The sequence below is a fragment of the Gopherus flavomarginatus genome, chromosome 5, assembly GCF_025201925.1.
Source record: "Gopherus flavomarginatus isolate rGopFla2 chromosome 5, rGopFla2.mat.asm, whole genome shotgun sequence".
In the NCBI taxonomy this organism is placed as follows: domain Eukaryota; kingdom Metazoa; phylum Chordata; order Testudines; family Testudinidae; genus Gopherus; species Gopherus flavomarginatus.
In genome coordinates this window covers 140,837,817-140,860,916 of record NC_066621.1, presented here as the reverse complement: position 1 = coordinate 140,860,916, position 23,100 = coordinate 140,837,817, and the positions used below count along the sequence as shown (strand labels likewise).

General features: G+C 41.0%; 1 protein-coding gene across 1 annotated transcript in view; it reads right to left on the bottom strand.

Moving 5' to 3' along the window:
* Positions 1 to 23,100, bottom strand: part of TDRD9 (tudor domain containing 9) — a 150,380-nt gene that overhangs the window by 47,811 nt on the left and 79,469 nt on the right. The window contains 9 exon segments of the mRNA XM_050954259.1: positions 8,463 to 8,526; positions 9,088 to 9,151; positions 9,246 to 9,411; positions 12,121 to 12,252; positions 12,742 to 12,839; positions 15,576 to 15,680; positions 18,792 to 18,849; positions 21,403 to 21,487; positions 21,684 to 21,738. Coding sequence (XP_050810216.1) covers positions 8,463 to 8,526; positions 9,088 to 9,151; positions 9,246 to 9,411; positions 12,121 to 12,252; positions 12,742 to 12,839; positions 15,576 to 15,680; positions 18,792 to 18,849; positions 21,403 to 21,487; positions 21,684 to 21,738 — 827 coding nt within the window.

Below are 23,100 nucleotides of genomic sequence, written 5' to 3'. Positions count from 1 at the left end.
CACATAACTTTTTTAGTTCTCAAGAACGTGTTGCATTGTCTATCACAACACATGGATTTAGCACATTTAAAAGTAACAAATATTTTTTCCAAACTTTGCATGGAAAACTGTAGCAGGAAAAAGCAAGTGTATTTTTTCTACCCTAATTCAAACACCCCGGGATGGTGGAGGCAATTATGAAATGCTTAGAAATATTAGAGAGACTACAAAATTAGAAAATTCATTAATAGGGGATTTCAACTATCCCCATATTGACCGGGTACATGTCACCTCAAGATGGGACACAGATAAAATTTCTAGCCACCATACATGACAGATTCTTGAAGCAGCTAATCCTGGAACCCCCAAGGGAAGAGGCAATTCTTGATTTAGTCCTAAGTGGCACAGAAGATCTGGTCCAAGACATGAATATAGCTAAACAGTTCAGTAATAGTGACCATAATATAATTAAATTTAACATCACTGGAGTGGAGGGGATACCAAAGAAGCCCACCATAGTAGCATTCAACTTAAAAAAGGGCAACTACACAAACGTGAGGAAGCTAGTTACTCAAAAATTAAAATTAACAATCACAAGAGTGAAATGCCTGCAAGCTGCATGAAAACGTTTTTAAAACACCATAATAGAGGCACAACTGAAATGTCTACTCCAATTAAATAAAAATAGTGAGAGAACCAAAGAAATGTCACCGTAGCTAACCAAGAGAGTAAAAGAGACAGAAGCAAAAAGACATTGTTTAAAAATTGGAAGTCAAATCCTACTGAGGACAACAGAAAGGAATAAACCTTGGTAAGTGTAAAAGTATATTTAAGGAGGCCAAAAAACAATTGAAGAGCAACTAGCAAAAGACACAAAAATTAACAGCAAAAACACCTGACAATTAGTGGAGCCACTGGCCAACTGAGTTGCTAAAGGGAGACTCAAGGAAGACAAGGCCATTGTGGAGAAGCTAAACAAATTCTTTGCATAGGTCTTTACTGCAGAGGATACAAGGCAGATTCCCACACCTGAGCTATCCTTTTTAGCTGACAAATCCGAGAAGCTGTCCCAGACTGAGGTGTCAACAGGGACGGGTTTGGAACAAAATGGTAAATTAAACAATAATAAGGATTAGATGGTATCTACTCAGGAGTTCTGAAGGAACTCAAATATGAAATTGCAAAAACACCACCCAAGATAAGTAACATCGCTTAAATCAGCCTCTGTACCAGATGATTGGAGTATAGCTAATATCATGTCAATTTTTTAAAAAGGCTCCAGCACCAATCCTGGCAACTACAATCCACTAAGCCTAACGTTAGTACCAGGAAAACTGGTTGAAACTACAATAAAGAACAGAATTATCAGACATATAGATGAACGCAATATGTTGGGAAAGAGTCAACATGGCTTGTGTAAAGGCAAATCACACTTCAATCTATTAGAATTCTTTGAGGGAGTCAACAAACACGTGGAGAAGGGTGATCCAGTGGATACAGTATACTTGGACTTTCATAAAGCCTTTAACAAGATCCCTCACCAAAGGCTCTTAAGCAAAGCAGGTAATCATGGGATAAGAGGGATGGTCCTCTCATGGATTAGTAACTGGTTAAAAGCCAGAAAACAAAGCGTAGGAATAAATGGCCAATTTTCAGAATGGCGAGAGGTTAATAGCAGGATCCTCCAAGGATCTGTTTTGGGACCAGTGCTGTGCAACATATCCATAAACGATCTGGAAAAAGGGGCAAACAGTGAGCTGGCAACATTTGCAAATGATACAAAATTACTCATGACAGTGAAGTCCAAAGCTGACTACGAAGAGTTGCAAAGGAATCTCAGAAAATTTGGTGACTGGGCAACAAAATGGCAGATGAAATTAAGTGTTGGTAAATGCAAAATAATGCACATTGGAAAACATAATCCCAGCTACAAACTGTTGGGGTCTAAACTAGTTTTTAAAACTTAAGAAAGATCTTGGTGTCATTGTGGATAGCTCTCTGAAAACATCTGCTCGATGTGCAGTGCCAGTCCAAAAAGTTAACAGAATGTTAAGAACCATTAGGAAAAGAATACATAATAAGGCAGTAAATATCATAATGCCACTACAAAAATCTCTGGTATGCCCACTCCCTGAATACTGCATGCAGTTCTGGTTGCCCCATCTCAAAAAAGATACATTAAAACTGGAAAAGATAAAAGTAACAAAAATGATTAAGGCTTCCATATGAGAAGGGATTATAAAGACAGACTGTTCAACTTGGAAAAGAAACAACTAATAGAGGATATGATCGAGGTCTGTAAATTCATGAATGTTGTAAGGAAAGTGACTAAGATAGTGTTATTTACCCCTTCACATAATACAAGAACTAGGGGTCACCTGATGAAATTAACCAGCAGCAGATTTAAATAAAAGTAAAGTAAATATTTCTTCACACGATACACAGTCAACCAGTGGAACTCATTGCCATAGGATGTTGTGAAGGCCAAAAGTATTACCAGGTGCAAAAAATAATTAGATAAATTCATGGAAGGTAGGTTCATCAATGGCTATTACCCAAGATTCCAATCTGATAGTGGAAAACAAGCGTTACTCCATTTTGAAACCCTTACCATTAGCTGAAAGCAGGCAGATCACATAGACTGATCTGGGGCAGAAAAATAGCAAGTTTATGGAAAAGTGGTAAGGCAGCATATCATGACACCAGTGGCTCAACAGTCAAGCTGGAAGAGGATATCAAGGGGGGTACCGCATGGATTGGGTCTGGGTTCTGTTCAATATCTTTATCAGTGATTTAGATATTGGCATACAGAGTACACTTACAAAGTCTGTGGACAATACCAGGTTGGAAGGGGTTGCAAGTGCTTTGGTGGATAGGATTATAATTCAATACAATCTGGACTAACTGGAGAAATGCTCTGAAGTAAATAGGATGAAATTCAATAAGGACAAATGCAAAGGACTCCACTTAAGAACAATCAGCTGCACACATACTAAATGGGAAATGACTGCCTAGGAAAGGGTACTGTGGAAAGTAATCTAGGACCATAAGCTAAATAACAGTCAACAGTGTAACACTGTTGCAAAAAAAATAAAATAAAATAAAATAAAATAAAAAAATTAAAAAAGCACAAATATCATTCAGGGATATATTAGCACGAGTGTTGTAATCAAGACACAAGAAGTCCTTCTTGTACTCTAGTCTGAACTGATTAGGCCTCAACTGGAATAGTGTGTCCAGTTCTGGGAACCACACATCAGGAAAATTATGGACAAACTGGAGAAAATCCAGAGAAGAGCAACAAAAGTGATTAAAGGACTAGAAAACATGACTTGTGAGGGAAGAATGAAAAAAATTGTGTTTGTTTAGTCTGGAGAAGAGAAGACAGAGGGGACATGATCACAGTTTTCAAGTACATAAAAGATTGCTCAAGGAAAAGAGAAAAATTGTTCTTTTTAACCTCTGAAGATAGTACAAGAAGCAATGGGCTTAAAATTAAAGCAAGGGCAGTTTAGGTTGGACATTAAGAATAACTTACTGTCAGGATAGTTAAGCACTGGAATAAATTGCCTAGGGAGGTTGTGGAACCATCATCATTGTCTAACTTGCTCTTAAAAATCTCCAATCACCTCTCAGGGATGGTCTAAATAATACTTAGTCCTGCCTTGAGTGCAGAAGACTGAACTAGAAGGCCTCTCAAGGTCCCTTCCCAGTCCTACCCTTCTATGATTCTGTGTCACTGAGTGCAGCAGCAAGGGCTTAACCACAACGTTGGTGCATGGTCAAAATTCAGACTATAAAATAAGCCAAAAGCATAACAGGAAAGAGACGTGACAAGAGAAAAGACAACAACCCGACTCTAGATTACTGACCATCAGATGCGGGGCCCTGCTCATTAAGCATCACCTTGGATTGTATGCAATTGCAATTTGAGGTGCTTTTAGCTTACTGCAGTAGAGAGTTTTGTATTAATAAAAAATAAAGGTGTTCTGTGTTTGAAATGCTTGCATCACTCACTTATGCCACGTGCTTGGGGAATTCCTGAGACCACCCTACCATACTGAAACCCTGTGGGTAACATATGATCTAGGTGTCCCTAAATCTGATTGTCAGATGTTGGGACTGGACAACAGGTGATGGATCACTTGATAACTGCCCTGTTCTGTTCATTCCCTTTGAAGCATCTGGCTTTGGCCACTGTTGGAAAACAGGATATTGGGCTAGATGGACCACTGATCTGACCAAGTATGGCCATTCTTTTGTTCTTAAAATAATCTTTTGGGGTGACAACTATGGAAAATTTAAGCTCAAAAGAATATTAGGAAGTTCAAGCTAATGAAAAGAACAGATATTTACCATACGGTAACTGTGGTTCTTCAAGAAGCTGTCTGTGTGGATCCCACTGTAGAGATGCATGCGTCTCACACACGAGATTGAAGTCTTCTGATTAGTAGTGTCTATCGGGGAAGACAGCCCGAACAGTTTTGTTCTATCAGTCTAATAAAGCAAGGCTCTGGAAACGTGCAAAATGCAATTTCTTCTCTTCTGGTATAGAGTGGGGATTCAGGAAAGAAGATAGGGAGATTGAATGATTCTCACAGAACTTAGACCATCTTGGGAATTAATTTAAGAGTGAGGTTTCAGCCCCATTTTGCTCACATGAAATGTTGTTCAGAGAGATTCAGCCTTAAGTGCTTGAAGTTCACTATCTCCCAGCCAAAGTGATGGCAACTAGAAGGATTGTCTTCAGGATGAGATGATGTAAGGAGCATTCCAAAAGAGGTTCTAAAGCAGGGATGAGCGGATCCAGCCCGCGGGATTGCCACTCCCGTGGCGCCACAGGCCCCACGCCGCTTCCGGAAGCAGCCAGCACCACGTCCCTGTGGCCCCTGGGAGACGGGGGGCAGAGGGCTCTGTACACTGCTCTCATCTGCAGGCATGCCCCCGCAAGCTCCCATTTGCCAGGAACAGGGAACCGTGGCCAATGGGAGCTTTGGGGAAGGTACCTGCAGGCGAGGGCACAGCACAGAGCCTTCTGCCCCCTCACCCCTCCTCCAGGGGCCATAGAGATGGGATGCCAGCCGCTTCCGGGAACGGCGCGGGGCCAGGGCAGGCAAGGAGCCTGTCAGTCTCACTGCACACCGCTGCCACCCTGGAGCTGCTCCCGGTAAGTGGCACCAGGCTGGAGCCTGCACCCCAACCCCCTCCAACACCCCACATGAAACTCCCTGCCGCACCCCAACCCCCTGCCCTGAGCCCCATGCCGTACCTTGCACCGCAACCCACTGCCCTGAGCTCCCTGCTCCACCCCTCCTGCACCTCAACCCCCTACCCTGAGCCTCCTCTCTCACTCCACACCTCTCCCTACACCCCTGCCCTGAGCCCCTTCCTGCACACCGCACTCCCTTCCACACTCCAACCCCCTCCCCCAGCCCTACATTCATGGCCCTGTATGCAATTTAAAAAAGTTCTCCCACCCCTGTTCTAAAGGGAAGCCCAGTGAGCCTCAGAAGGATGATACTGAGATCTCAGGCAGTAGGCCCTGGAGAAAATTTTTTACATCAGGCGGGAGAAGACCAAGCACGACGGCACAGGTGGATGGCAAGCAGACATTGCTACAAGTCAGACATTAATGGAGTGGAACACAAGGCCAGAAATATTTGAAATGCATCCAGTAGTCAAGGATTTTTGGTATCAAGGGCCCTGTCTGTGCTAAGCTGCCCATACTAAGAACCTCTTTCATTTTGAGTACCAAGTCTTTCTGGTAGACATCTTCCTGCTCTGTATTAGGATCTCTTGAACCTGCAGGGAGCAGTCTCTGTCCATGGTATTTAACCAAACAGCCATGCTGTCAGATTCAGTGACCCTGGGTCTGGATGGAGTATCTGACAGTTGTGGCGTGAAATCAGGTCTGGGAACTGGAAATGTGGTTGAATGAACATCTGTAGCAGGTTTGCCAGCCAAAACTGGACTTGGACAACGGGAAGCTAGGAGGATGATCATGGCTCTATCTTGTGATTTTGGATACCAGGATAGGGAAGGGGGACTTGGTGAGAAGCCATATATCAGGCCTTAATTCTACTGCAGAAGGAGGGGGTCTGGTAATGATCCTGTGCTCACATCCCTCCTGGGGAAAAAAAATCTGACATTTCACCATGTACGTGAACACTGACCGATGGCCTAACAACCTAAGGCAAGTCCATACTATTGTAGTCGGGTTTGATTTTCTCTCTAGTAACAGTGACTGCAACAACAGGAGGCAGGTACACTCTGACCAACCTGGAATTTATCATGGCCCCTATGAACTCAATCTTGTCTGATGGGATAAGAGACTTTTTCATGGGGTTCATCAGGAGGCCCAGCTGGGTGAACCCTGAAGAGGGATGGGGAAGAAGGGTGGGTAAAGCATAAGGAGTGGATATAGATGAGACAGCCTGGGGCAATGCCACCTAGCAACCATTTGTCAGCTGTTATAGGAGACCAAGCCTACTGGAAAGATGAAAGGCAAATGTGGTAAACAGGCTCTGGACTGCCATTTATGTGACGACAAAACCCCCCCATCAAACCTACTGCCTCTGAGAGGGTGGCAGAGGTGACCATCATCCCCTGCTTTTTTATAAGGAAGCAATCCTTGTCGGGGTTGTGGTACACCAAAGAGCCTGCACCACCTTTTCCTGGGTCACTGTGGTTTCAATGTCCAAGGTCACTGCAATCCAGGAGAGGTGGTCTTGAAGCTATCCATCGCTGGTGTTTAGACCTGTTATCACTTTCTCCTCTGTTAATGACAATGTCTCAGGCGTGGATGGAGGTTGGTGCTGTCCCTCCATTGTCACATCAAGGTGCTTTCTGAGACCAATGTCTGGCTCAGGCATGGTTGACCTGGCTAGTGACACCACTGGAGAGTAAGATCTGCTTCTCCTTGATGCATGGGAGAGGGATCAGCTCTAGAACATGTGTGATGATGGACCCCAATTCAGGGCCAAGGTAACATTGTAAAAACATAATAAAATACAGGTTGGCCGACCCAGTGTCACTTGTGCCTCACTTGAGGGGCTTCCCACATTCTCCTTAGGGATGGGTTCCAGTTGTAGGGGACAGAGGGGTCTCTAGTTGAAATTAGTGAAAACAAGTAGGTCAGCAAGGGTGATGAGTATATTTTCTCGAATGGTGATGTCATAGTTTGGTGTGACCCTGGATCCAGCACCAGCTGTAGTCTTGATGTGGAAGATCTCTCAAGAAAGGATGCAGATTCCTCCATTAGGATACATCTCCGGTCTTTGATGGGCAGAGTCAGTAGTACAAATATCTGTGACTTAGTTGGTTGCAGGCTGCATCGAGGAGAAGCAGATCTTACCCTCCAGTGGTGTCACTAGCCAGGTTAGCCAACTGTGCCATGCTAGTGGTTCATCTTGGAAGCGAATGAAAACTGGGAGATTTTATCTTTAGAGGACTAGCGTTGGAGTCCTCCTTGTGCAATATTCATTATGCTTATGCGCTGTCCAGCCCCAGTTCTGCCTTTCACTGTCGGGGGCACAGGCCCAGATCTGTAAAAGCTGAGGTTGTCTGTGCCAATGTTGTCAGTTCCCTCTTTAATGCCTACTTTTCAGTCCTGGATCATTGTGTCAGATTGAAGGAGTGCTAGTTGCTGATGATGATTTCTTCGGCTCTGGTCTAGCAGATCTTGCTTCCTTGAGGATAGAAAAGACTTGCATGGACTGCACTAAGAGATGTAGCTTGAGTCAAGCATCCCTAGATTTGCAAGTCCTTGATGAACAGGACCAACATGCTGAGCACTGGTACAGGATGTTACTTTCCACCAAGCAGAATAGACATCAAGTAAGGCATTCGGTGAGGGGGAAAACGAGGCAGAGTTTGAATCCAGAGTTTAGAGTCTGCCATGCCACTACAATAAGCATCTCACCTCATTATTGGAGGGGTACCAATTACTTTTCTTTTTCTAAAATGTCCAATTCTGGGATTTGCAAAGAGGAAAACAACAACTTCTCAGAAGATCTGAGAAAAAAAACCCAGACTTTTGAAGCTCTGAAAAGAGTAGTGGATTGGATAATCACTGGGTTCCATCTTGCTACCGCAGCAGTAAGAAGGAGCTGTGGGAGGGTCATTTGTCCTTTTATACCCTCACACGGGAGCACGATGCGGCACAGGGTCCGCCACCAGAAACTGCTACTCAAAAGTCTCCGTTACATGCATGAGCCAAGGGTGCACCTACAGGGGGCTCCACACTGACACATACTTGAAGAAACAAGGGTTATGATAGAAACTTCTTTTGGAAACCAACTAAAGAGGAGAATAATGAAATAAGTAGCTCAAACTAACATTGTACAGATTATATTTTAAGCAGCTATTATCAGCCCTATTGACACTGTAGAGGTTCTACAAGGCTAAGTAAACACATCTTTATGTTTGTTAAATTTCATTGGGAGATCAGCCCTTTCATTAGAATACTAGAAAACATGGATTACCTTAAATGCACCCACAAGTGCAATGCAGTCACTCTTACTATTTCCAGAAAAAATCATTTTATTCCTGGGAATGCAAACAAAAATGTATCACAAGATAAACAATGAATAAGTTTAAGGCTATTCTATAAGGTTCTTACATCACCCTCATCACGGTAGTATCTCAGTGCCCTCCAACAGTGCATTAGGCAACTGTCTTGTATGGTTTGTTCTCTCTCATGCCACCACCCGATGGGGCAAACCGTGTGTAATATAGTGTTTTAGAAGGGTTCGGGGTGTTTTTTAGAATGTGCACACAAATATGCATTTATGTTAGAGAAGGCAAAGGATGAAGTGTGGCTTGCATTTAGAGCAGATGGGGGGTGGTGGGTGGTATTTAGTTCACACGGAAGTCCATTCCAGTGTTTCAGTCCAGTTCTGAGAAAGCTTGGTTTTCTGTACAGACAAGCTTTATTCTTATAGTAAAAAGGCAAAGTAATATGTTCTTAGCATTGTGACTGACAAGAAGAGATCAAATCCCCACGCACGCTCCCCGCAAAGTGCTTACAGTCTACGACTCCCTGGAGAAGAAGCATGGCTGGCTGCGTATTTGTTTTAAAAACAAGTCAAATATCTTGAAATAAAATACCTGTATCCATCAAGATGTTGCCTGAAAGGCATTACAAAAAAGTTCTTCAAAGAGAGTGCTGCAGCTGTAACAAAAACAGATGAAAATTGAGAGCTGCAACAAGTCTGGATGTAGTTTTATGATGACTGTTCTTAAATGCTTTTTGTTCCCTCACCTACCTATAATAAGGCATTCTTCTAAACATCCAAAGACATGGCCAAGAACTATTAACTTTCCAAGCTGCTGGTCCACAGGTAATTGTGCCAATACTCTTCCCAAGAAGGTTAGCTCACCATCATAAGGGTTTTCTTCATCAGGATGTGCACTAATTGCAAGTGCTCCCATCTTTATAAAATTAATTATCTGGTTAATAGACTCAACTTTGCCAACATCTAAGATCTTTGCAGCCAAAAAAAAAAAAAAAAATCTGGCCTAGAACAATAATTGAAATTAGTAGCAGAAACCACCATAGGTGCTTGGGGGAGAAAAAAGGTTGGAGAGCTTAAACCAAAAGTTAAAAAACCCATTTTTTTGCAGCTGAAACCTGTGCGGTAGAAACTGAAGATACAAATGAACTACGCTATTTTTAAACTGTTACTCACGTGTTTGGCGAAAGGAGGATATGTTTCATGTCATTAATGTTCCCACAGTGTTTATGAGCAGGAAGCACAAGCCCTGTGCAGAGTTGCACAATATCAGAACCATCCTCCCCACGCACTATCCTTTCGGTATGGAAGAGGGGGACAGAATTTTGGCTTTTATTTATAAACAATTCTTATAATTTTGCTACTATTTCTTCCATACTTTCTCATTAAGGATGCTTGTCTACAAACAGGATTATTTCCCCAATATTCATCTGTGCCTGCTCCTAAATGAAGCCATAATCCTGTTGTAGCAACATTAAAATTGATGGCTGCAGAAATTACGTTAAAAAGGGGGGTGATGTCCCCCAATAAGGGGAAAAAAAATCAAGTGTTTCTAAATTGATAGTTTTTTTTTTATTTTTCAGTTTTCCATGAGGAGCCAGTATCTCTTTAAATGTCTTATTAGACATAAGTTCAGACTATTTATATATTTACAGTATATTTAGACTATCTGGGCTTTAGCAAAACAATTAGAAGTACCTTTGGCATTACGTCCTATATTCTTCATAGTAATATTTGATATGATTATGGCATCACTATGATGTAGTTTATACAAGATAGGTCAAATGAGATATAATTGAAAAGGTTATGAGTCACTGAACATGATTATCCTGTTTGTATACATGTATCATTTTGGTATCTGCAGTTAGGAATATTGTCTATGCATCTGTTATAAATGTGTTTACATCTGGGGAAAGCCCACTAGAGAGAAAGCAATCAGTCTAGATGGTTGGCTGGGAAGGGCCATTAGGCAGAACAATAGGTTTTAGAAGATGTCTATCTCCCACCAGGGAGCCTGCCTGGGGAGTCTTCCTGAGGATGTACAAACAGCCTCAGACTCATGGCTGCTGTGGCCCTACAGAGGCATCTGACCAAGTCACCTGGTACTGGACTCCATCGTAGAATACCTGTGTTTTTCCACTGAAGGGCAGGAGGGATAGCTCAGTGGTCTGAGCATTGGCCTGCTAAACCCAGGGTTGCGAGGTCAATTATTGAGGGAGCCACTTAGGGATCTGGGGCAAAATCAGTACTTGGTCCTGCTAGTGAAGGCAGGGGGCTGGACTCAATGGACTGTTTCAGGGTCCCTTCAAGTTCTATGATATAGGTATATCTCCATATATTGTATTATAACTAAAAAATTGGAGACATAGGGTTCCCACCATATGCAAAAGCTATTTAAGGCAGGGGAGTGACATCAGGTTTGTTCTTCACTGACTCCCCACCCAAGAAAACTGCTGGAAATGCCCGAGAAACAAGGACTGAACTGGAGTAGAAGGGCTGAACCCAGGCTAGAGAGATTTCTAGTCTGTGAAAGGACTACCTGGGGTTTGAAGCTGCAAGCAAGTGTAGCTTACCCTCAAGAATCTCTGCAAACTGCTTACATCATCATTTAGTATATTAAGCTTAGATTGTGTTTGTTTTTTTTCCTACTTACTAGGTAACCTGCTTTGATCAGTTTGCTATCCCTTATAATCACATAAAACCTATCTTTTGTAGTTAATATATTTATTTTTGCTTGGTCTAAAACCAGTGTGTGGAAATCATAATGGGGGTGCAGGAAGGGGGGGCAGAAAGCTGTTGCATATTTTCCTCCACATTGAGGGAGATGGGTGAATTTCATGAGCTTGTGCTGTACGGTTCCCTGTGAAGTGCAAGACAGTATAATTTTGGGTTTACTCTCCGGAAGCTAGTAAGTGCCCTAGCTAAATAGCCTTCCCATGGAAGGGCTGGTTAGAAAGCCTGTTTGTGTGTTACTACAGCTAGATAAAAACAAAAAGGAGTCCAGTGGCACCTTAAAGACTAACAGATTTATTTGGGCATATGCTTTAGTGGGTAAAAAATCCACTTCTTCAGATGCATGGAGTGAAAACTACAGATGCAGGCATTATTATACTGACACATGAAGAGAAGGGAGGTTACCTCCCAAGTGCAGAACCAGTGCTGACAGGGCCAATTCGATCAGGGTGGATGTGGTCCACTCCCAGTAACTGACGAGGAGGTGTCAATACCAAGAGACGGAAAACTGCTTTTGTAGTGAGCCAGCCACTTCCAGTCCCTATTCAAGCCCATATCAATGGTGTTAAATTTACAAATGAATTTTAGTGCTGCAGTTTCTCTTTGAAGTCTTTTTCTGAAGTTTGTTTTGTTCAAGTATGGCTACTTTAAAATCTGTTCTAGAATGTCCAAGAAGACTGAAGTGTTCTCCTACAGACTTTTGTATGTTACCATTCCTGATGTCCGATTTGTGTTCATTTATTCTTTTATGTAGCTGTATGTGTCCCTACCTGTATGCTGATGAAAATGTGAAACTAGGAGCTTGTTACAGCTTTACAGGGTGAATGGGAGCCCAGGCTGGTGGGTTGGGGGGCTCAGTGGTACCCCAGTCCCAGGCACCCGTCACAGTGCCTACCTCTTTAAGATGAAGAATGGTGCGCTCAATGTCACCTATACTGGGTGGAGACAGAGCTGTTGCCAATAAGGCTCTTGGTTCCCCCATGTCAAGCAATTTAACCTTTAAGACTGTACTTCCTAATGGACATCGCTGAAAGGAAAAATAAATTGGGAAGTGTTATCTTTCCACAAATGGCAGAAGTTAACTCACTTAATGGAATGTTTCCTTTTATAAGAGACACATTTTAGATATAGACAGCCAAATAAATCTATTAGATAATTGAATTGTACTTCCCACAGCTAAGGATATACTCTACTTTTGCCAGGCTACGGAACCATTCAAGATAATGAAGTTTTATTGACCTGATATGCCTTCCTCTACAAAGAGAAAATGGTTAACACAATATGTCTATTTTTCCAGTAGAAGCATCCTGAAAGTATTTTACCAACTTTGTTCTATATTACTAAATATTAGTCAAATTACTAGCTACTACTCCAAAATGTCAATCATTTTTACCCTCTTTGAATATGTGAATAACTTTCATAATTATACATTACCTTTAACAACAATGTAGTCACACTTACCACTTGCATCACTAAATATAGATAAAAACATATTACATTTGAAAATAATTCTTACCAGCATCTCAGGTACAGCATTCTCCGGTATACAGTTTGTCCAGAAGTCCTTGTGTATAAGCCTATAACAGTACCCTTTGGAAACACGTCCAGCCCGGCCTTTAAATAATACCGCAGATTAAGGCATGGTTTGGCAATGATTTGTAAACCGACAATCTCAGACTTAAACATGTTATACTAAAATTAAAAGATTCATTCACACACAGAAAATATTTCACTACAAGACAAAGCAGCAAAGCTAAAAGACTGAGTAAAACTCAAAGAAGGAAATTCAAATTGAAAATCCCCATCTGTCTGATACCCCATCTTATGCAGCAACTGCAGAATGAATCCTATGAGATCCAAAGTCAGGAACTAGAAGATGGGAGTAAGGACAACTAGTGGTTAGTATGGTAGCCTGGAACTTAGGAGATTTGGACTGAATTTCTTGCTCTGCCACAGACTCACAGAAGATGGGCAAATCACTTTGTCTCAGGCCTCAGCGTCTATCCATAAAATGGGAATAAATGCACTTCCCTGCCTCACCAAGGTGTTGGCAGGATAAATATATTAAAGAGTGTGTAGCAGTCGCAAATATTATGGTTGCTATAAGTAGTATAGAAAGTTGAGATTATCCAATAACCCACCTAACCCCTGAAGTGTATGAGCCATACTGAGTTCATCTGTTTGTTTTGTATAGTAATATCCGGCTGCATATTATATCACTTTGTGGCAAAAGGTGCACAAGTCCTGAACTTGCAGTGAGCAAACTACACAGCTCATTGCAGGATCAGCACCTTAGTCTAAGCTTTTTGGAGCTGGGATTTTTTAGGCACACTTCCTCTATTGTACAGCACCTCGTACACTGATGATTCATGGATTTCATATAACGCGAACAGAGTGAACATCGTTTGAAAAAAGCCAATGCAGCATGTTACGTTTCCACATTTATATGCACACAGAACAGGAAACGACAAAGTGTTTCAGTGAGATTTAGGCTCCTAAATCACTTCTGAAATGGGAGTTAGGCTCCAAAGTCACCTGAGCACTTTTTAAAATTTCACCTTAGAATTTAATCATCCTCCCATCCAAAAAAAAACAAAACCCTGTAAGAAAAAAATTTCTGCTAGAAATTAAGGACTTCATTTAATTCTCCCCTTTGAAAGGAAAAGTGGTTCTGACCTTGCACTGGAATAGAGGGTCTGGTCTGTAAATACCAAATGGAGTTTATGGCTCATTAGGGAAATAAAACCACATTTGCACAGATCAGAGGCTATCATGCAGGGAGCTGGCCTCCTTTGTTGATACACCTAAACCGCATATTCCTGGCAACATGGTTCTCAAAAGCCTTGCGCTACCACTGATTCTCCACTTAGAGCATAAAGGATAAGTTAGATGTGATTGCAGCAGCTTTAATTCCCAGCATAGCTTTTCTCTTGGAAATCTACAAGATCCAGAGAGGTGCACTAGGACTAATCCTTATCTTGCTACCCTCTCCTGACCAGTACATTACCAGTCATGCAATATGCTCACAGAGAGGTTTGCTGAAAGCTTGAGGGGTGGGAGAATGGTTCTCTCTCTTAATTATTACTTAATTAAAGCATTCCTATTGATACCTGATTTTGTAAACTGTAAGACCTAAAACCCAAATGCAGTAATACAGTGCATCAACTACCTGACAATGTCCCTGTATATTTTATTTCTGCAGGATGCAATTAAGCATCTAAGTCTGGTCAACATTTGCATATTTTTGAGAATTCTTCCACAACTGCGCTAGCACTAGTGCAACTCCACTGGTGGGAGTGCTCGTTTAGGCACTGCTTAGACACTTTTAATCCCTATACCATTAAAAAGTTCTTAAAAGCAACAGTGAAAAATTTCACCAAAAAAATAAAAATAAAAAGGTGATATAGTGGTTACACTTTCTGATTTTTTAATAACAGTGAACTATAACTTTTGATTTTTCCATTATACATGGAACCGACAGGATCAAGACTGGCATGCTGAAAATTAAACCAAGCTACTACTGTAGTTTTGGTTTGCTGGAACATATAGTACTGTTCTTCCATTCAGCAAACCTGCTATTTTTGCAAGCAGAGCAACATTCTAGAACATTTAATTGCCATTCCTGTGCACAGGAACAGAACTGACAGACAAAGCAGAGGGACAGTGCAAAATGCATGTAACTATATCACACAAATCCAAGGTCCTGGGGCTTTATTGTAGCATCTACGCAGAATATTTTGTATGTTATCCATGCTGTAGCCTTTGTTTTCAAGAATGTATCCATTTTCCAGAATCAGTATGGAAATACACATTTAAGGTAAGTTTGGCAACATTTAACCTGAGGAACTGTGTCCCATTTTAATAATAGACACTACCACACTTTGGGTGCAAATAAATTTTGCTAAAAAAAGCAAGGCAGTTCATTTTAAATTTATCCAGAGAACACAGTGTATGAGTTAAGGAAGGAGTAAATACCTTACTTTAAAAAACAGAATTCTGCATTTAAAAGCAAGTACCATCTAAAGCTACATTATTCTAAAAGTATAATAAGCAATCCTCTCAAGTTTTAGGGTGTTATGCAAGTTTCCATATGAAAAGCACTTCTGAAATAAAAAGAAAAACATTATTTGAGCAGTATGTATCAACATATTAATGAAATCACATTTGAATATCCTGGAACAGTGACAAATCAAATAACCCAAAAGCTACAATAGACCTACACACAAAGGAAAGAAGTGAAAAGGCCGTTTCACAGAAATATTAAAGCTGCCAAAAGCCAAGGCACAACTCCTATGCCATACCTAACAAGTTTCTCTGAAGCTTCTTAACATAAGACTATTGTTGCCTTACCTTTCCTCTGATTACAACTAGTCTTAGAAGCCCAACAAATTCTCAGGCTCTGATAATTAGTGTCTTCATCGCAAACCAGAGTTCGAGTCAAACAGAAATCAATGACTGCAATTTAAAACAAAACAAATAAAATAGTAGTTCAAGTACTGCAATTAGGACAAACATTTTTGCAATAAAACAAATATTGGTTGATTTTGTGTAGCCATAAAGGATAATCTTAAATGAAAAAAAAAAACACAATGAATTTAAAGAAAGTGGGCTAAAGCTCTATATATACACAATTACACTTAGAATAGTCGGAATGTCTACAGTATAATTCCGAACTAGAATTCCAGTTTTACTTTGAATTACAAAAGAAACTTAGTGCACACTGGATGACATACGTACAAAGCAACCATTTCTGTATTTGGATATTTTATCCTAATACTTGTTTCATCCGCTAAATTTCTTTTACAAATAAAGCACTAACAATGTGAACGAAATAAGTAAATCACTTGTGAGATATAAGATATAATGAGGATGCAGTATGGAGAATATCCACCAGCTTGTGATGTATATCTGTTACCTCCTGCAGGGGAATGTGCAGCTCATCCACTACCCTCTTGGTAAAATCCCAAAAGTTCTTAAAATCAGCTAGTAATGGAGGAGGGGTGTTACAGCCTCGTCTAGTGAAGACGAGAAGAAGCTTGCTGGAGGGGTAGCTTCCCCTTCAAGCCCTTCCTCCTGTTCTTCCAAAGCTCCTTCCTCCCCCGACTCATGGGCTTCAAACAGTGACACTGTAGGAGACAGTCTGGCAGACTCTCTCTCAGAGACACTAGATTCCCGTGAAGTATAGCATCCATAGGCGTTGACTCTGTGGGTGCCCTGGGGTTGAAGCACCCACAGAGAAAAATGGTGGGTGCTAAGCACCCACCGGCAGCCCCCCATTAGCTTCGCCACTGTCCCTCTAGTGTCTGCCGCCCGCCAGCGGCCCCACCGATAAGCGCCTCCCCCTATCCCCCCCTGCACCTCCCACCCTCTGCGATCAGCTGTTTTGCAGCATGCAGGCGGCTTTGGGAAAGAGGGCACGGTGTGCTGGGGGGGAGGGGCAGAAGAGGCAGGTTGGGAATGGAGTGGGGGAAGGACCTTGGAGGAAGGGGTGGAAAGGGGGCGGGGCCTGGAGCAGAGCCAGCGGTCAAGCACCTCCCCCCCCAAACACATTGGAAAGTCAGCACCTAGACAGGATCTGTATGACCATCGGGGGGGGTCATGGGGGCAAGGGGTCCCTAAGGAGGCCCATACCATGATTGCAGGTTAGCTTGATGGAACTGAGGAGGCCCCTTGTACTATGATGGTGAGAGGCCAGGGAAATGAGATCCTCCTGGTCACCGTCAGACTCGTCAGTGGGTAAGGATGGTGTTGACTAGTGTTTGTGTGTTACATAGCCTAATGTCGAGACGAATTCCAGCGGCCAGTATGTGCTCAGAACCAGGGCCCTGGTACCAAGTAATGAGGATTGCAGTTCTTCCCAACTGTCACACTAGGGTACCGAACTTTTGCAGCACTGTTGGCTCACTTGGTGCCGCTGCAGAGGGTCTGTGGTACACAGTCACTACCAGCGTCATCCTGTGTGCAGACCAGCACCCGAGGAAGATTAAACATTCTGCCAGTAGATTTCACCAACCTCTGATGATGGCAAAGGAATGGTGAGACTCTGGAATCTTAGGTTCCATTCCAGGCTGTGAAGGGGAGGGTGGTCTCACTGGCACAGAACCTTATGGCTGTTTTTTTTTGGACTCCCCTCCCCCAACACTTCACCCCTTCATTACCATCCCCTCAAACCTATCCTTGTCCCAGTCTTGTCTTTCGCTCACCCTTAGTTCCTTGTCCAAGTCCCACTCTCCACTCCTCAGGCTTCTTACCTGGCCAGTCCTAGTCTCTGCCTCAAGACTCCCTGTCCAAGTCCCAGTCTTCCTCCACTACTCCCAGTCACTTTCCCACACTGACTCCTTGTTCCCATTCTTTTTGTCCAGCCAGTTTCAGTTCTCTCTCTCTCCCAGCTCCTCATCCCATCCATTTCTCCATTCCCTACCCCACACCCTCCAGTCATCAATCAGCTCCCACACATTTTCCCAATACCACTGGCTCCCTGACCCTTTTCTCTTTCGTTATCCAATTGCAATCATCCACCAAGGGACTAAAATACCTCCCAAGTAACTTTTACAATCTGTGTAGGGTGACAGAGGGAAGGACAGTAGGATGCACTTGCTGACTGAAGGATACCTATGCAGATAATCAACTGTCACCACCTAATTCAATTATACTTTTCCTTGGTTTCAGCTATCCAAAGAAACACCTTGAGGGAGCCTATGTCAATCTTTACCCCCATAGATGAAGGACAGCTTGGGATGCCAGGAGTTGGCTTTTATCTTTGTTTAAAGCAAGTCTGTATGAATTCAGAAATGTTGTTAAATCTCCAAATATTCTACTATGCTTTATCTATGGAGCGAACTCTGATCAAAATATATATTTCCTTTCCGACCTCAGAGCTGCTACCAACACTACCACGATGTGTCTGGATACTCCGAGCTGGCTGCAAGTCCAAGAGTAAGGAGTTGTAATCAAGTGTTGGGCTCATAAGCACAGTGAAGATATACCTGTGAGCTGCTAAGATGCGATATGAAGATATGCTTATTTCAAATCTATGGGAGAGAGAGAGTCCTCTTTGTCAATAGTTGCTTGCGTTGACCTGAAAGTCTCAGTCATAAAGGTGCATCTTCACATAGCTTAAATGGTTCATGTCTAATGTTACTATCCACCACATGTAAGCATTTTTTCACAGCATAAAGATTCCTCTAACAGAGTTACTTAGGTTATTATGCCTTAAAGACATACCAATTGTTTTTACCTCTTCCACAATAATATCCACAAGCAGGAATACTATTTCAAGAGTCAGACACATTTTAAAAGCGCTTCACTACCTAATTCATATACAGCAGAGTAGGTCAATCTTAATTTCTTCTCTCTTTTCCTTGTTACCTTTAAAGAAAGTCTGTAAGAGAATCCCTGCTGCTGAGGAAGTGGAAGGGGGTGGAAATCTCACTGTCAAAGTTATTACATAGTGCAGGCAGTGATAAAGGACTTTTTCAATTGGTGATGGGAAGGACCAAAGTAGGGAAATGCAGGTGAAGTACATATAGGATACACTTATTCCTAATTACGATATAGAATACTCACCATATTTTACATCTGGAACTGTTACAGAGCTCTCAGCCATATTTGTAGATAGAATAATCTAGTTCAAATCCAAAAAGAGAAAAAAAATATGCAAAGAAAAGTTCATCCATCTATATTAATATATGTACTTATATAGCTTTCCTTGGCAGGTAGGAAAAATTGTGAATGAAATAGAAATAGAAATATTATATTTGTGTTTTCCAAAGTCATTTTCATCAGTATTGTGTCTAGACAATAAAAGATGTCACAGTACTTCGATTTTATTTTTCTGGCGCTTAAAAAAAATAAACCAAAGAGTGCTATAGTAAAAAAAAGTTTTGGAAATAGTTGTTGTAACTTCACAGTGCATGTATATTTTATGTTTTTAACAGCAACTATTCAATAATCTAACAGCACTAGAAATCAAGAAGCTAACAAACATATGGCTTGATGCAGCATGGAGAATTGACACCCAGAAGCAGGAATCCACATCTGCAGTTCACTTTGCAGGAATAGGGCAATATACAATAATTTAATTATAACTTCATCAAGTCTATTATAGCCCCTATCCATTTTTTTTTAGCTGTGGTCAGTGTTAACAGCTAAAAAAAATGAATTGAAGAATGCTTTTCTGATCTACCAGAAAAGCGATCAGTTTCTAACTTGAACAAAGCTAGATTGCCGTTATACAGTTATAGAAGAAGAGTAAAATTAAAGAATCAAAAGTTGGCTTATGTTTGATTAAGGATATATGTGTGTTGTAAAGGAGGCACCAATCAGCAAATAAAACAAGGCCATGAGAATAAGTAGTATTACTTGTAGTGTGGGAAGGATTTATGGTTTCTAAAGTAACTAATAAAACAAAGAGCTGCAGTAACAAGACAAAGGAAAATTGTTTTAAAAGAAAGAATCCCGAACCTTCCCACTGTTCTGCTAACAAACACAGAGTCGGGGAGAAGATAAGAAAGGAAAGGCCTTGGGAAGAAAAGAGGCTGTAAAACGTATCTGAATTAAGACTGGAAATAAGGGTGAATTGTCTCAAATTGTTTTTTAGCTGAAGTCAGTGATTGGCAATGACATTACTTGTCTGTTAAAGAATATAAAAAGTAAACTCTTAAAGCAGTTCATTGCTAATACCTGCCTGACCACGTTGGAGCCAACCAAAATGGGGTTAAGCACCCGTGTTTAGTCCATTTGTAAGTATCTTGATCAAATGCTTTTGTTACTGTTTGGTTGTAGTAAATTGTATAAAAATTCTAATAAGCACGTCCAGAGCAGTCATATAAATACCATTTAGCCTTTGGATTTAATAAAGGAATTTATGCTTAAATTAGTGTTTGGTAGTTTCCCATATAGACTCATAGAATTTAAGGTCAGAAGGGACCAATGTGATCATCTAGTCTGACCTCCTGCACAAAGCAGGCCACAGAACCCTACCCATCCACTTCTATAACAAACCCCTAACCTATGTCCGAGTTATTGAAGTCCTCAAATTGTGGTTTGAAGACCTCAAGCTGCAGAGAATCCACCAGCAAGTGACCCATGCCCCACGCTGCAGGGGAAGGTGAAAAATCTCCAGGACCTCTGCCAATCTGCCCTGGAGGAAAATTCCTTCCCGACCCCAATTATGGCGATCAGCTAAACTCTGAGCATGTGGGCAGGACTCACCAGCCAGCAGGAACGAATTCTCTGCAGTAACTCAGATCCCATCCCATCCAACATCCCATCACCGCCCACATGGCATACTTTGCTGCTGCTAATCTCATCACACCATCCCTTCCATAAACCTATCAAATTTATTCTTAAAGCCAGATATGTCTTTTGCCCCCACTACTCCCCTTGGAAGGCTGTTCCAGAACTTCACTCCTCTAATGGTTAGAAACCTCATCTCACTGTGGGAGAGGACTTTGGAGTTTAGTGACCAAGCTATGATACTCATTGAATATATATATGTCCCAATAATGTTCAGTTACCTGTCTCAATACAGAATAATAGAAAATAGGAACTAGGACTGAAGGGACTTCAAGAGGTCATCTAGTCCATCCTCCTGCACTGAAGCATAATTAGACCATCCCTGACAGGAGTTTGTTTAACCTGAGTTACAGGTTGCAATTTTCAAAGGCTACCTATAGATTAAGCTACATAACTCCCACTGAAATTAACGGGAGTTTGAGGTTAAATGCTCAAATTACTTCTGAAAATCAAACTCACTGGTCTGATTTCATTCTGTCGTGACATGGGACATTCCAGTTCTTAGCTTTTACTTTGAATTTAGCACTGTGTTTTTCAGCAAGTCACTTCATCTCCTAAAAACTTATTCTTGCCAAGACATTAGGTGGAACATAAAACACTGTTCATAAATATTGCTATGCTAGGTACATAATCTGAATATGACTTTGTATCATATGCTTTAGAAAAATCAAAAAGACTGTTTTAACTGACAGTTAATTTGAGTTTCACAAGAACAAGACGTCTTTTTGTTCTTTATAAAACCAAGAATAAAAATTCACAATTATTTCAAATAGTAGAGATTCCACCAACAGTGATCTTAGGCAACATTAGCTGCTCAGGCTATGGCCAAAACCATCCACTTCTTTTATAAAAATTAAGCCATGTTTCAATACTTGCTTACTTTTCTGTAACCAGGAACTGGAGTCAAAAACACATTATTCTGTTCTTCTAAAGTCACACTTGAATGGAGCAGATATACTTGCAACCTAGAGGAAATGCATCACTGTAACATCTGTATAGTGGTTCACAGTAGTCAGGGGCGTAATTGCCCCACAATGTCTTTTGGGACTACAACTCACATAGCTGAAGGATTAATGTTAAAATACTCAACAGAAATTTAATGAAATTAAAACAGAACTGCACATATGAAAATATTTTACCACGTTACTCATTTTAACTTACCTTTTGTGAATCATGCTTGTGAGAAGTTCATGCATGTAATTCATTTCAGCCAAACCTAGGGGGGAATAAACAGCTGAGTTAAATTAAACATTTTGATGCTCACTCAGAACCAAAGAAGTTAATGATTTTATTCTAAAATGGATTCTCCTCATTTCTGCTTAATTCCTAATTCTGTTTCTATTTCTTTATCCCTTTTCATATACAATTACAACAGAGAGGTTAAATAGCAAAGATGCAATGAAAAGTTACTATAAAATTACATTACAAATAAAATGACAAACACACACACACACCCCTACACTTACTATATGTGGAACAAGCAGTTCTACCCCATAATTAAAGTTGCCTGACACTATTCTTTATATTTCTTCCCCATGAGAAAGCTATATTGAAAGACAATTAAAGTGGCAAAGTCAATCACTGAAAATCTAGGACGTGCCAGAATTAACTGTTGCCTGCTGTATTGCCATCTTTAATTGGATGATCACATAGTATTTTTCCACAGGACCTCTGCCTTGTATAGGGCATAGGAAAAACAGTGGTCACTGAATGGGTAGCTATTCAAGATTTCTTTTTATCCTCATCATTCAATGTTCAGCTCTATTCCTTATTCATACCACATCATCCAACCCTACACTGAACACTGCATTATTAGTTTCCATATGGGCTTTACTTTGACCCTCATATCCGTAGTGACCGAGTGCCTCACAAACAGAGATAAATTCATTGTCTTAGCCCCTGTGATCTAGGGAGGTATCCTCATTTTACAGATGAGGAACTAAAGAATAGAGATAAAGTCCAAAACTCTCAAGTGTCCACTAATTTGGGGTGCCCAAACTGAGATGCCCAGGCCCTGATTTTTCAAAGTTCTTAGCACTTATACCACTTAATATATTCAAACACAACTCCCATTTACTTCAGTTGAAACTGCTCAGCACTTCAGCAAATCAAGCCCTAGGTGTCAAAACTCAGCAGGAATGGCATACCATTTACCGGAGGTGATTTTTACCAGATAAAATCATGATTTTTACCACCTCATGAAAAACTTGTTAGTTCTAGCTTAAGGCATTTTCTATTTTAAAAGCCATTTTATTAATGCACACCACATTACACTTTGTTTTAATTACATATTCAAATTATGGTTACATAATGCAGTAGATTCATAGATTAATTTAGGGTTGTACAAATAAAAAGTAAAACTGCAGAGGGTATTTGTAATTATAATACTAAACACTGGAATGACAAATACATTGCCTCAGTCTTTAATGAGGCTAATGAGGCCTTTAGGGATAATGGTAGGATGACAAATGGGAATGAGGATGTTATACCAATTATATTAGACCAGTAAAAACCAGCAGGATCTTATTAAAGGGGACAAGACAAAGATGCCACATTTATTATGATAATTTGATTTATG